Source organism: Quercus suber, unplaced genomic scaffold, assembly GCF_002906115.3.
Source record: "Quercus suber isolate HL8 unplaced genomic scaffold, Cork oak 2.0 scaffold_110, whole genome shotgun sequence".
In the NCBI taxonomy this organism is placed as follows: Eukaryota; Viridiplantae; Streptophyta; class Magnoliopsida; order Fagales; family Fagaceae; genus Quercus; species Quercus suber.
The window spans coordinates 266,940-281,278 of NW_027069575.1; the positions used below are offsets into that span (position 1 = coordinate 266,940).

At 35.0% G+C, this 14,339-nt stretch overlaps 1 protein-coding gene across 1 annotated transcript; it reads left to right on the forward strand.

Annotated features, from left to right (window-relative positions):
- The first annotated feature begins 11,154 nt into the window (after positions 1-11,154).
- On the forward strand, positions 11,155-13,046 carry LOC112030243 (uncharacterized). The gene is made up of 2 exons (XM_065775352.1): positions 11,155-11,341; positions 11,392-13,046. The coding sequence occupies exons 1-2, from the start codon at positions 11,155-11,157 to the stop codon at positions 13,044-13,046; spliced, it is 1,842 nt and encodes a 613-aa protein (XP_065631424.1).
- Positions 13,047-14,339: the final 1,293 nt, after the last annotated feature.

A 14,339-nucleotide genomic window follows, 5' to 3' on the forward strand; every position in this document is an offset into this window, starting at 1 on the left:
GAGATTTCCCACCATCTTATTCGGCCATCGGAAGAATGGTTCGCCCTTAATCTTTTCCAGAACTTGGTGTACTGGCTCTTTGAATACAGTGTTGACTGTTTGGGGGTTTATCAATCCTGTCGCAGAAAAATCGCTCCACGGTTTACTGCCGCTGAATCGATCCGACCTAAAATCCCTTCTCTCTTGAAGGATAACATTTTCCTTGCCCTTCCCCTGTTGCTGATCTTCTTCAACTTTTTTATACTTTTCGATGCGGTCCATCAGCTGACGCATGCTAGTGACTAGCTTGCTAGACAAAGATGTCCTTAAGCCATGGTCAGTGGGGAGGCCGAGCTTGAACGTGTCGAGGGCCATCGCATCAAAGTTGCCCTCCATATCGTTAAACATCTCCCAGTACCTATCCGAGTACGCCTTCAGAGTCTCACCCTCTTGCATGCTCAAGGATAGCAGAGAGGACAAGGGCCTGGACACTCTTTGGCAGGTGACAAAACGCGAACCAAAAGCTTGAATGAGCTCTTTGAAGGAGCCGATGGAGTCTTCCTTCATGCTGTCAAACCACCTCATCGCAACCGGTCCGAGACTGAAGGGGAAGACCTTGCACATCAAAGCTTCGTTCCTGGAGTAGACTGCCATTCGTTGATTAAAATGACTGACATGTTCTACTGGGTCATTTTTGCCATTGTAGATGGTGAACGCAGGCTGGTTGAAATGCCGGAAGAGTCTCGCTTCTTCAATCCTGCGTGCGAAGGGCGATCTAGAGATTTGGTTCAAGGCCTTGCTCATGGCATCGTTTCCTACACCTCCACGTGGTGGGCTCGGAGGTTGCTTCTCATGACGACGCTCCTCCTAGTAGGAAAAGGACTCACTGACTGGCGTTCGCGATCTTTGTTGGTAAGTGGGATCCTGTTGGTCGTCGGACTCCTTATCGTAATGTGAAGGAACCCGTTTCCGTTTTGCGTGACGCAGCTCTCTTTTTAACTTTTCAACCTCCAGCTGCAAATCCCGGTTCTTCTGTGCATGGGATACATAACTCCCATCACGTGACTAGCTTTGCCCAGAGTGCACGGTGTGTGCACTGCCCTCACGATCTGTCTCTGCTCCAAATTAAGGAAAGGGTCCGCGTGCTGGGATGTCCTAGACTCTGCCTGTTGTTGGCCTCGTTCAGTCATCTTCAACTGTTGTTTTCACCCCTGTACAAGCTCTTCCCATAGACGGCGCCAATTGTAGGGTCTAATTTTGAGCCCAAGCCCAAGAAGGAGGGTTATGAGCCCAACGAACCCAAGACAATGAATTTGTAGAGAGTGGGCGAAAGAGCTGGCTGGGCGCGAATTAAACAGCGATTGATTATAGTGTTTAAGGATTCATTAACACAAGATCATGCTCATCTTCTTTGACAAATGTCTTCCGAAGAGGTATGTTATTGAATGTAAGGTGATTACAATTCTTGGAACTAAGTAAAATTGTCTAATTCTTCTCTCCAACTTTTTCTCCCCCATTATCAGAGACCTCTTCTGCTTATATAGCACCTCCCATCATCTTCATTCCACCTGTTCTTCATCTAAGATCCACTTGAGTGCTGTCCATCAGGTATTCTCTTTACCCTCTGTGAGTGGTAGTACTGAGATTACACTGTTCAGGGGTCTTCTCACATTAATGCGGCCAGAAAAGCAGATGCAATGATTTAATGTGGTGATGGCAGCTTTTCCTTGAGATATTTTCTCGTTCTAACCATCCCCAGACATGCCCAGTGCTTATCTATTGTGTTGGGATTGCCTAAGATCCATTTGGATCTTCTATTCGTTAGCTGGGTCGAGACTATTTGCTCCGAGGAGTGTCAACTCTTGGACAAAAGGTGACCTCTTCGGACGCTACTCTTCCATTACTTCTGGTTGGCTACGCTCAGATGAATTCTACCCGACCCCTATTATTTTCGACGTAAGTACTTCTCAAGACAGGGCCCCCAGCCAATAGGTATGTCTGGCTTTTACCCCCACACTAACCAAATAAAAGTTTGAAGCAAGATAATAATATAAATATTAATACATCACTCAGTATATACAACACTAATATATTATTATTATTATTATTATTATTATTTAATTTATAAACTCAACCATACCATTTTTATATATAACATAATAATATATTATAAACAAATACACAAACATCATTCACCTTCCGCCACATTTTTTAAGTGCTGTACAGCACATAAAAAGCTTTCTTTTTAACGCACACATTTAGCCAGTAGCTTTACTATATCTCTCCAAAACATAACTTGCAATAAAAAGAATGACAGTACATAATAACAAAACAAAGAGATATACTAATAGTTGCTATTGGAATTTAATTGGACAGGAGTAGGAGCCTGGAGCCGAGAAACAAACATTCGTGATGCACACAAAAATGGCAAAATAACTATATGATACAGATTTGTTTTTTTTTTTTTTTGTTTTTTTTTTTTGGGATTGGAATATGTTAAAAGGAGATTTGGGCTTTGCTAATATTTGGAGAGCTATGGGCTGAGGAATGGGCATATGGAGATTTTTTTTTTTTTTTTTTTTTTTGTTTAGGCTTTTGTACCAAATTCATTCTTTTTTTTTTTCTTGGTTTTTTTTTTGCCACTTTAATTTGAAAAGTGATACATCCACAATATTTTCATATTACTTTCACAATATTTTACATTTATATGACTAGTTCAAAAATTTTAGATGCCAATTTTTAAATTTGGAGAGAGTCAATTCTAAAATTTAGGGGGGGGGGGGGGTAAATAAATTTACATGTAATTTTAGTAATTTATAATTTTTTTTTTTTTTTTTTTACTAGCTCTAATGGAGAATTCAAAAAGTTGGGGGGGGGGGGGGGTGCTATGGCCCCCCCAAGCCCCAACGTGGCTCTGCCCCTGGTTTGGAAGGTATAAAAAGATCTTCAACGGAGCTTCTTGAAGTAGGTTAAAAGCTTAACACCTAGCTTGGGGTGATAGCTCCTACTCTTTGAAGCTCAAATCTTAGTTGCAACAACCAAGTTCTAGCCCCATGTCTGTCTTGATCTTATTGGCTTAGGTCAATCTCTAAATCTCAGCACTTAATGACATTACCCAAAGAAGATAAAATACCCAAAAGCAAATCACACCATTTTTGGCCAAATCCTAGGTTAGATGTTTTGAATTTCATCTCCATCTGACATTGCCCAAAGGAGACAAACATTCAAAAATGAGTTCACACCATTTTTGGCCAAATCTCATGGTGGATATTTTGAAAGTTCTCTTGCTGATTAGACCCAACGTTTTTGGCTTTTGCTAATTTCTCCCTAAGATTCACTATAAAAGGAAAGAACCATCTACTCATCATGGGGAATGAAATCCTCTCAAAGTTTCCATTAATCTTGCTATTTTTAGCCCTTAATTCAGAAATAGGTTCCTTTTTTAGCTCATAAAGGCCTATACCCATAAACTCACAAACCTAGCACCATAAAGGTCTCATGATTAGCTACAATCAGTCTCCCTTCACCATGGCCAAAAATGGCCAAGTTCCTTTACCATTTTATTCCCACATCACCATATATTTACTCAATTTCCATCATTTACCATACATCCTTCCACATATTCTATCATGAGCATAAGAACCTTGGTTAAATATTTGCTGCACTAAGTTGGGGGTCTTTCTCTCCCTTCATTCCATCCTAATTGTCCTCTATTACTTGTAATTATGAAGTATTTAATCCTTGTTTATTGTTATTATAATAAAGGTCATAATGTCTTAGATACTATGGAATTTTCCCCTCATGTTGATTTAATAATAATGAAGAAACTGTATGATTTTTGATCATGTAAACACATTTATTAGCTTAGTAGACATTACCGTTGAAGGTCTATCATATTCACTGCTGGACTATTTTCCTCTTGCGTATTTGTTATAACAGGCCAACTTTTATATTAACCAACTATGGAGCAAATGCATAATTTTTAATATGTAAATACATTTATTAATTTTCCAGATATCTACCGCTGGATGTTTCTCTTATTTACTATTGGACTATTATTTAAGCACTTATTGTGGGAGGGCATCCTTTGTGCTAGCTTATCTTTGCAGGAGGTATTTTTGGGGTCTTATTATAATTTTTGTTGGATACAACCCAGACCTTGAACAAAATGGGCCTTTCACACTTCACCAATAGCCTTTGGGCTATATTCTTAGTCCAAAGTCAAGTCTCAGTCTTGGCAACGAAAAAACGCCCCCCGATAATAATTTTGTTACAATAAAGTTAAAAACATATATTTAAAATTATAGATATGTATAAGAAACATTCATAACTATGAAAGAGTGAAGCCACCAAAGCATATCAATGAAACTAGCATAAATTATGGTTGCTTAGGCGCATTTCTTAACAATTCATGTCCAAAATAAATGACTTTTCAAAATAAAAGATTATATTTCCTGGAGTGTGTGTTGCTTAACAATGAAATGATATTCATATAAGAAATCATGTATAAATAAGTAAACAACCAAACTTTAATGTATATTCTCAAATTGAAATAGAGTGCCAACCACAATTAATATTAAATTATAAAATTAGTTTTCAAAATTGTAAATTTCTTACATATTTTTATTCTTTGTCAAATTAGTCATCCAATAAATCATTTGTAATTTTGTTTTATATTTTGGGATGTTGATATTGTGTAGAAATAAAACTTGTGTGTTTGTTTTAATTATCCTCTATGCTATTTTGTTTTGGTTAGTAATATTGGGATTTGTATAATTTTAAAATTATTTAACAAGTATTATTAATTTGTTTAGCTGAGCTCATTCTTGATAAAAGTGGTAAATTCAAAATATTGCATTTTACATCAAGTAATTTACTGCATAACTTTCCAAATAGCAAATATATTTTTTTATTAAAAAAAATCATATGAAAAAAATACCGGCTAACCCAACCCGACCCGAACCCACCCATTTGTCACATCTAATTAAAAGGAGTAATGCTAGAGATACAAATTTTTTTACAACAAATTTTACAAATTGCTGATGTGGTGAGTAGTTATTGATAAATGAAAAGTAATGTCAATGGTGGGTTAGATGAAAACCAATAAGAATTTTTTTTTTTTTTTTTTTTTATAGAAGAAAACCAATAAGAAATTAGACTCATCAACAATTTGTAAAAATATAGTAAAATTGTTTGTGACAGCATTACTCAATTAAAGTAATCTGGAACTAGTTGAATTAAACAATGTTTGGATCTTGATTATGAGTCAAGTTTCTTTTTTAATCGTATTATATGTAGGTCTCACATGTCCACAATACTTTTAGCCATAGTTATTAAATCTAGTCCAAACATTAACCTAATTTATGAGACGAGTCACTAGGTCACCAGTCGAACCGCATAGTCAAATAAAAAAATATATATATATATATATATATATAAGTTTGAGAAATCATAACATAAATATGTAAATTAAAAAAATAGTCATGTGCTTAAATTAAACTGGTAATTATGATTGAAAATCAAGATTTCACATAAAGAGTAGTGTTTGATAGGATAGGAATCTTGAAGGTAGACAGATAGAAAAGTGCTTTTTTTTTAAAAAAAAAAAATATATAATATATATATATTAGGTTTTATCCTCTTCAAATTACCATATTATAACATATTAAAAAGTATAAAAAAATAATAAATAAATCAAGTAAAACTATAGATATAATTTTACAAATTTCACAAAACCAACTTGGTTATATAAACTTATCTAGTTTACCTAAGTTACCACAAGCCTATCAGATTTGATTGGGTCTTATGCAGAAACAGTTCATTTAAACACTCGAACCAGTCTAGGGGTCATGTCATCAGGTTTTCAGTCCTGTCAGTCGGGTCAGTCTAGGTTTAATAACTACTCTTTCAAGAAAAAACTCTAGATAAGCATTTATTAATGAACTATTTTTAAAAAGTTTTGATACTACTTTCATAAAAAATATAAAGAACCATTAAAAAATTAGTTACTTTTTTCTTTCTCATAAAAATTTCTAAAAACATTTCTTAAACAAACGACTCAAGGCATCCATTAACTTTTCTCTTTTAATATTGGGTCTTGTTAACAAATGCTCTTAGGGCATTTGTTAATGGATAATTTAAATAAAAAATTCAAAACCACTTTTATAAAAATTATAAAAAAAAAATTGTTAAAAAAATCAATTTTTTTTTATTTTTTCATAAAAAAATTTAAATATTTTCTAAGAATTATGGGCTGGGCTATGCTATATAGACTTTTCCTTGCTTTAAAGTTGAGCTTGATGCAAAGATTCTTTGTAAACCTCTCATGGAAAAATAATAATAATAATAATTTGGTGTTCTTCCTTTTTTTTTTTTTTTTTTCCCTTTAAAGTTAAGTTACCGTTTTGAATAGCCTTCGGGTTTTTTCTTTTTTTTTTTTCTTTTTTTTTTCTCCCCTCTTTTTTGTTTGCTATATTCACTACTGATTTCGAATTTTCCGTACATTTTCTTCTTTTTTATTTAATTTGAAATTTAGTTTATGAATTTTTTGAGCTTGGGTTTTTGGTTCTCTATTTTAAAGGATGTATTTACCTAGTTTTTTTTTTTTTTTGCATTTTACTAGTGTGAACATCCCTTTTGCAACCCTAAATTTAACCTCATGAGGGAAAATTGGTCATTTTATAACCCAAGGGCAAAATTGTAATTTGAACTATTAAACCTCCAATCAATATTAGTGAAATTTTTGTACATTCAATGTCCAGACTTTCAAGAAATGTACGTAAGTCTGACCATAAGTACACAATTCTTTGACGTGTGAACATTTTTCTTCACAAATTACTAAGAGTGTAAGATCTATACATTCAATGTTCAAACTTCAAACCTTAAAAAAATGAACACAATTCTATACGTATAATGTCTAGACCTTCAAGCAATGTACACAAGTTTGTATATTTAAAGTAGACAATTATTTGATGTATGGATATTTTCTTTCACAATTTTGGGGTGTAAAGTATGTGCTTTCAATATACAACTCTAAATCTTTAAAGAATGCATATAATTTTGTATATTTAATGTACACACCTTCTAAAATGTACACGAGTTTGTATGTTCAAAATACATAATTGTTTGCTGTATGGACATTTGGGGGAAATGTCCAAATATTTTGGAAAAAATAATTGAATATTTGAATTACTTCTAATAATTAGTGACACAACAATTTGTAAGACCTATGTCATTTTTAGTATTTCTACCATCAATGAATTTTTTTGGGTTTTTTTTTTAAGAAAAATGTTAAAAGTACTACAAATAAATGTTATAAACTTATGTGACAATGTGAATTCCAATTAGCTCAATTGGTAAAGTCTCTAATAATTGAATTGGAGGTCCTTATGCTCAATTTTGGATTGAGCATTTTCCTCCTATATTGGAGGTCCTTATGTGCACTCTGATATGCACAATTGCACACTTTGTAATTATTTATTTCTTCTCAATAAAAATAGTATTCCTACCACCAATATAATTCCACCACGTTCAGAATTTGATCTCATCCTCTTAAAATTCCACTCAAAATTCCACTCAATAAAATTCCACGTTCAGTATTCCTACCACCAACAAAATTTGAGTATAAATTTATTTACTAGTTATACAATTATTTAAATTGTTTTTACAATTTTTTTTAATCATATAGAAGTTTTGACTTGGACAAAGGTGATTTTTTTTTAATTATTAAATAAATAAATAAAAAAACACTGACAACTAAGTTTCAAGAAAAAAACATAGGAAAAGTAAAGTAAAAACTAGAGTTTTTAGAGAACTATCAAATCTGAAATGGAGTAGACTCATCTCAAAGCTCAATGGAGAAGATGGTCTGAAGCACAACTAAGAAGCTTTAAAAAAAAAATCATTTTCCATAATTTTTTTTAGAGAGACAAAGAGAGGGAGTGATCTTTCAGCATTTGAGTGTGAGAAATTAATGAGTTCTATACTCTTAAACTGAGAAAAAAATGAACAATCATTATCACATCCAATTAAGATTTTTCTTCTGATTTTTCTTTGATAAAAAATTTATTTTTTATTTATTGGCTAATATTTGGGGTTTGTTTAATTAATACTCTCATTGCTACATGAATACATCTATTAGATAAAATTTAGGGGTTTTTTTTTTTTTTTTTTTTTGATAATTTGGATTCAATATGCCTCATACCTTCATTCCTCATAAAATCCCACTCAATCCCAAGTTTCATGGAATGCTCCAAACACAATCCAAAATCTTAACCTTGCTCCTCAAGTAGTCCCCCTCTTATAAAAAGCCTAGACTAGAAATTCGTTTTTCATAACAATCACAAATTCACCACACAATCAGAATCAAACCTGATCTCTATCTCTCTTCTCCTCAAATCTCAACCAAAAGCAGTCTCACTCATGCTTCCAAAACCCTATTAATGGCTGCCTCTGATTCCCTGCTTCTTGGTCCACCAAATATCTACACAGCCATGGACGCCGTCCAATCCTCTTTAAAAACCCTAAATCTCTCAAACGAACAAGAACAACCCACCCTTGACTTCACACAAAACTGTTCCTTGACGTACACGGCAACTGGAAACCCTTGCCTCAACTTCTTTTTCCACGTAGTCCCATCCACATCGTCTGAAGAAACTGTCGAACGTGTCCGCAAAGCCTGGTCCATGACCCCTCACCACCCTCAAGGGGGCCACATAGTGGCTTGAGGGGGCCGAGGCCCCTGCAAAAAAAATTTCCCATTAGAGTAGGGAAAAAATAATTGAGCCCCCCAACATTACACAGCCGGCCCCCCTACCCATTTCTCACCCATTTTCCCAGCCCCCAATCAAAAATTAAGAACACCTCAAATTAAAAAAAAAAAATATATATATATATATATATATCTGTTCTACTTTCAAGCAAAAAAAAAAAAAAAGCCCAAAACAAATTTGAACTAAAATCTAAAAAAAAAAAAAATGTAACAGAGCCCATGGCAAACCAAGCCCACGGCAAGCCAAGCCCACGGCGAGCCCAAGCTCGCCCACGGCGAGCCCAAGCTCGCTCACGGCAGCCCACGGATTCTCAACCAAAAAGAAAAAAAAAATAAACCAGTACAGAGCACGTCCCGTTGTCGCTGGCAGAGACTTGAAATCCATCACATCACTGGCAGTGGCAGAGAAATCAAACCCCAAATCCCCAATACTAAAGCTCATCAAACCCCCAATTCCCCAATACTAAAGCTCATCAAACTCAGCAAACTAAAACAGAGTGTTTATCAAAAAAAAAAACCCCAATACACAAACCAAAACCAAACCCCAGGTCCCCTACAAACCAACCCACTAACCCAGTAACCCACGGTCACGTTGACGTCACCGTCGCCGTCGCCGTCATTCGCCACCAGTCCGCAGATCGCAGATCGGAGATCGCAGAGTTCTCTGCCTCTGCTCCAGTGCTCGGCCTCCTTAGACGGTGCTCCCTCCGGCCCTCCCTCAAGGTATTTCTCACTTTTTCTCTCTGACTCTCTTAGTCTCTATCTCTTTATCTCACTGAACATTTGAAATCTTTTTTTTCACAAATCGTAGCAGACCAACGGTCATCGCCTCATCGCCATCGGAGATCGCAGAGATCTCAGATCGTTTTTCTCTGCCTCATCGCCTCTACCTCTGCTCCGGTTTTTCTCTCTAACTCTCTCTCAGTCTCTCTCTCTTTATCTCACTGAAGGAAAAAAATGAAAGAATATTATGAAGTCTGAAGTCTCTTAACTCTTTATTCTTATCTTTAAATTCTGATCTCAGATTCTCATGTCTCTCTCTTTTGAATTGTGCCTCTCTGATTGGCTGAATTTGCCTTTTTTCTGTTTTAATGTTTTTGTCTTTTTTTTTTTAATTTGGCTTTATGTTATCACTTTTTGTTGTTGGTCAGTCAGTGACTCATTTTTTTTAATTTGGCTTTATCTTGTCACTTTTTGTTGTTGGTCAGTGACTCATTGGTGTTTGGTGAAATATTAATTGTCATTTAGTGTAACGTGTATTATGATTTGTGATTGGCATTGCGAAATTTTCTGATTGCAGCTAGCTATTGTGATTGGGGCACATTTTGTGCTTGTCTGTTGGCTGTTGAGTGGGTAGGGAGGGGGTAGATGGGCTATGGGCACATGGGGCCGGGTGCAGCATAATAATTAAAGCAATGTAATGTGCAGCACATTACATTGCTTTAATTATAACAAATAAATTAAAACAAATTAAAACAATATAATTAAATTAACCAATATATTAAAGCAATGTAATGTGCAGCACATTACATTGCTTTAATTAAAACAATATAACAAATTAAAGCAGTATAATTAATAGCAAATAAATTAAAGCAATATAGTTTATTGTTAAACTAAACAATAATAATTAAAGCTATATAATTAAATTAACCAATACATTATAAAAGACAAATTAATTAATTATTTTTTTTTTTTTGGGGTTATTATTAATTAAATTTGTATTAAAAATGGGCTGACTGTTTAAATTATAGTGAAAATTTTGTTTTTTTCTTGAGTATGAATAACATTCATATAACTAAATAAAAATTTCTAATTAAATTTTTTTTTTAATTCTTTTCAGGTTAATTCCAAGAGTCATATTCTTAAAGTTAAAAGAATTATGAGCAAACGAAAAATAATTGATGCATTCTTTAAGAAAAAGATGTTAGCAATTCAGAAATTAGGACACCTGTGGCTGTAGAAACAAATGTTAATACTTCAATGCCTGATGAACATCCCTCCAAATGTCCAAAACTTCAATTTGAAGAGATAGATCGTGATCCAGGATCACGTAAACAAATATGTGAATTTCCTATCAACAAAAAAGATGAAATCCGACAGCTTATCTCATAGAAGGTCCATATCAACCTGTAAATATAGAATATCCATACAATGATGATACTCATCGTTGTCGATTTCAACCTTCATGGTATGATTCACATAAGGATTGGTTGGAATACTCACCTTCAATGGATGCGATATATTGTCTACCTTGCTACCTTTTTAGTAAGAAACCAATAGGTCGTCCCGGATCAAATGTATTCATTTCAAGAGGTTTTAATAATTGGAAAAAGGTGAAAGATGGAATGAATTGTCCTTTAATTCATCATGAAGGGAAAGAACCAAACTCCCCACATAAGATTGCTATGAAATGTTGCAATGATTTAAAGAATCATTCACGACATATTGACAAGCTGATTGAGAAACAAACGTCAAAAGAATTAGAGAATAATCGATTGCGGCTCAAAACCTCAGTAGAGTGTGCTCGATGGCTAGCATTCCAAGCTTGTGCTTTTAGAGGTCATGATGAAAGTCTTGATTCAAAAAATAGAGGTAATTTTATTGAATTGATAAAATTCACATCAATTTTCAATGACAAATAGCTAGTGTTGTCTTGGAAAATGCACCAGGAAATGCCAAATATACATCACCCACAATTCAAAAAGAGATTTTGCATATTCTTGCTAGTAATGTGCGAAATGCTATTCGTGAAGAAATTGGGGATGCAAAATTTTGCATTCTTGTTGATGAAGCTCGGGATGAGTCGAAGAGAGAGCAAATGGCCATCATTTTGAGGTTTGTTGATAAAGAAGGTTTTATTAAAGAGCATTTCTTTCATGTTGTGCATGTTAGAGACACTACTGCATTGACTTTAAAGAATGAGATATGTGCTGTCCTTTCTCATTACAACCTCCACATTGAAAATATTCGAGGTCAAGGATATGATGGGGCTAGTAACATGCGTGGTGAATGGAATGGATTACAAGCTCTTTTTCTTAAAGATTGCCCATATGCTTATTATGTACACTGTATGGCTCATAAGTTGCAATTAGCTCTAGTTACAGCATCTAGAGAAGTAAAAGATGTTCATCAGTTTTTTGATCATTTGGTTAATATTATCAATATTGTTGTTGATTCTAGTAAGCGTAATGATGAATTACAACATGCTCAATCAGAACAAGTTGAGAATATGATTGCTTCTAATGAAATTGAGACTGGAAGAGGGGCAAACCAGATTGGTACTTTGCAACGAGCTGGAGATACTAGGTGGGAATCTCATTTTCAATCTATTTGTAGTTTGATTAACATGTTTGATGCTACTTGCAAAGTTATCAACACTATCTCTGAGGAAGGGGCTAACTATAAACAACGCGGTGATGCCGATGGAGCTTATCAGTTATTAACATCATTTGAATTTATTTTAATCTTGCATCTGATGAAAGAGATAATGGGAATTACTAATGTTCTTTGTCAAGCTTTGCAACAACGTTTTCAAGACCTTTTAAATGCCATGCATTTAGTTTCAACTACAAAATCACTTATTCAAAAGTTGAGAGATGATGGATGGGAGCCTTTACTTGCTAGTGTTATAGCATTTTGTGAGCAACATGAAATTGATATTCCTGATATGAATGCTTGTTACACTAAAGGTCGAGGTAGATATCGTCGTCAAGATGAAGATTTAACAATGGAACATCATTTTAGAATTTGCATATTTACAGTTGCAATAGACTTTCAATTGCAAGAATTGAAAAGTAGATTTGGTGAGTTAACAACGGAACTTGTCATTCTTAGTTCAGCTTTAAATCCCAAATATGCTTTTAGATTATTCAAAATTGTTCATATATGCAATTTAGTTAAGAAATATTATCCTCAAGATTTTACTGAACATGAACAAGAACTTTTGGAGTCTCAATTGCAACATTATGAGCTTGATGTGATAAAACATCCAGATTTTCAGAATATGAGTACAATTTCCGAGCTATGTAGGGGATTAAAAATTTCAGGAAAGTCTAATGTCTATTTTTTGATTGATAGACTTATTCGTCTTGTGTTGACCCTTCCAGTTTCTACAGCAACTACAGAACGAGCTTTCTCAGCTATGAAGTTGTTAAAAACAAGATTTCGCAATAGAATAGAGGATGAGTTTTTGGCAGATAATATGATAGTTTATATAGAAAAGGAAATTGCAGGGAATTTCACTATAGAGATGATAATGGATGAATTTTATTCCATGAAAAATCGTCGTCAGCCATGATTTGATCCGATTGATGACCCGACTTGACCTGAATAATGTTGCGTGGTTTTTAATGGGAGATTTACTGAAGCTTAGTCCATGGAGCGGAGGCTTGGGTAGACAAAAAATTTTGGCCCGTTTTGTAGCCCATTGTGAATCCTGTGCGCAGGATATAAAAGCCTTTTTTTTGTGATTAGGGTTTTGTCTTGTTGTTGTTTTTGAGAAAGAAAAACACTGTAGCAGCACATTGTAATTTTCTTTGATAATAGTGAAATTCCTGCAACTCTGTGGACGTAGGCAAATTGCCGAACCACGTAAATACTGTCTTGTGCGTGTGATTGTTTTTCTTTTGGCATTTAGTATATTTATGTTACAACCGCCCCCCCCCCCCCAAATGTATTTATTCTGGCTACGCCCATGACCACCCTCAAACTCATCTCTAACCTCTGTGGCCTACGTGGTACCAAAAAATCTGATAAGGAACGGTTCTATACAACGGCGCTTTGGCTCCACAAACACCACCCCAAAACCCTAGCCCTTAATGCCAGAACTCTCGCTGAGTTTGGTTACTTCAAAGATCTCCTCAATACGCGAAATCCGCGAAGAGGGAATGGAACACAAGAAAAGGATCCAAAGGCAAGGGCGTAACGCGAGTGCTGCATTTTCACGAGAGAAAACGCAGCGCAACCGATAAGAAGAATAATAATAAGGATAAGATTGTGAAGTTGCCCAAAGAGTTGAGGGTTTAGAAACATATCGCTAAACTCAATCATGAAAGAGAGCATGCGAGGTCATTGAGGAATCAACGGGTATTGGATAAGGCGAAGAAAGCCTTCGAGAGGTACAACCGAGACCCGGTTTATCGGTTCTTACTCGACACCGTTTCAGACGTTTTTGCCAAGATGTTGAAGGTGGATATGCAAGCTTTGAATGCCGGAAAGCTTAAAGAAATTAGTCTCGCAGCCAAGTGGTGCCCTACAATAGACTCAACATACGACAAGTCGTTGTTGATATGCGAGAGCATTGCACGCCGGGTTTTCCCTAAAGAGTCTGACCCAGAATATCAAACCCTAGAAAAAGCTCATTATGCTTATAGGGTTCGAGACCGGTTGAGGAAGCAAGTTCTGGTACCACTACATAAGGTTCTAGAAATACCAGAGGTTTACATGAGTGCTAATATGTGGCGGTGACTGTTGTGGGTTGTAGTGGGTGGTTGGCCATCTTTTTTTCCTTTTTTTTTTAAATCTTTTTCCTCTCCAATAGATGGATTTAAGTGTTCAGTGTGTTAGGTTTAAACAACTATAGTGGTTGTTT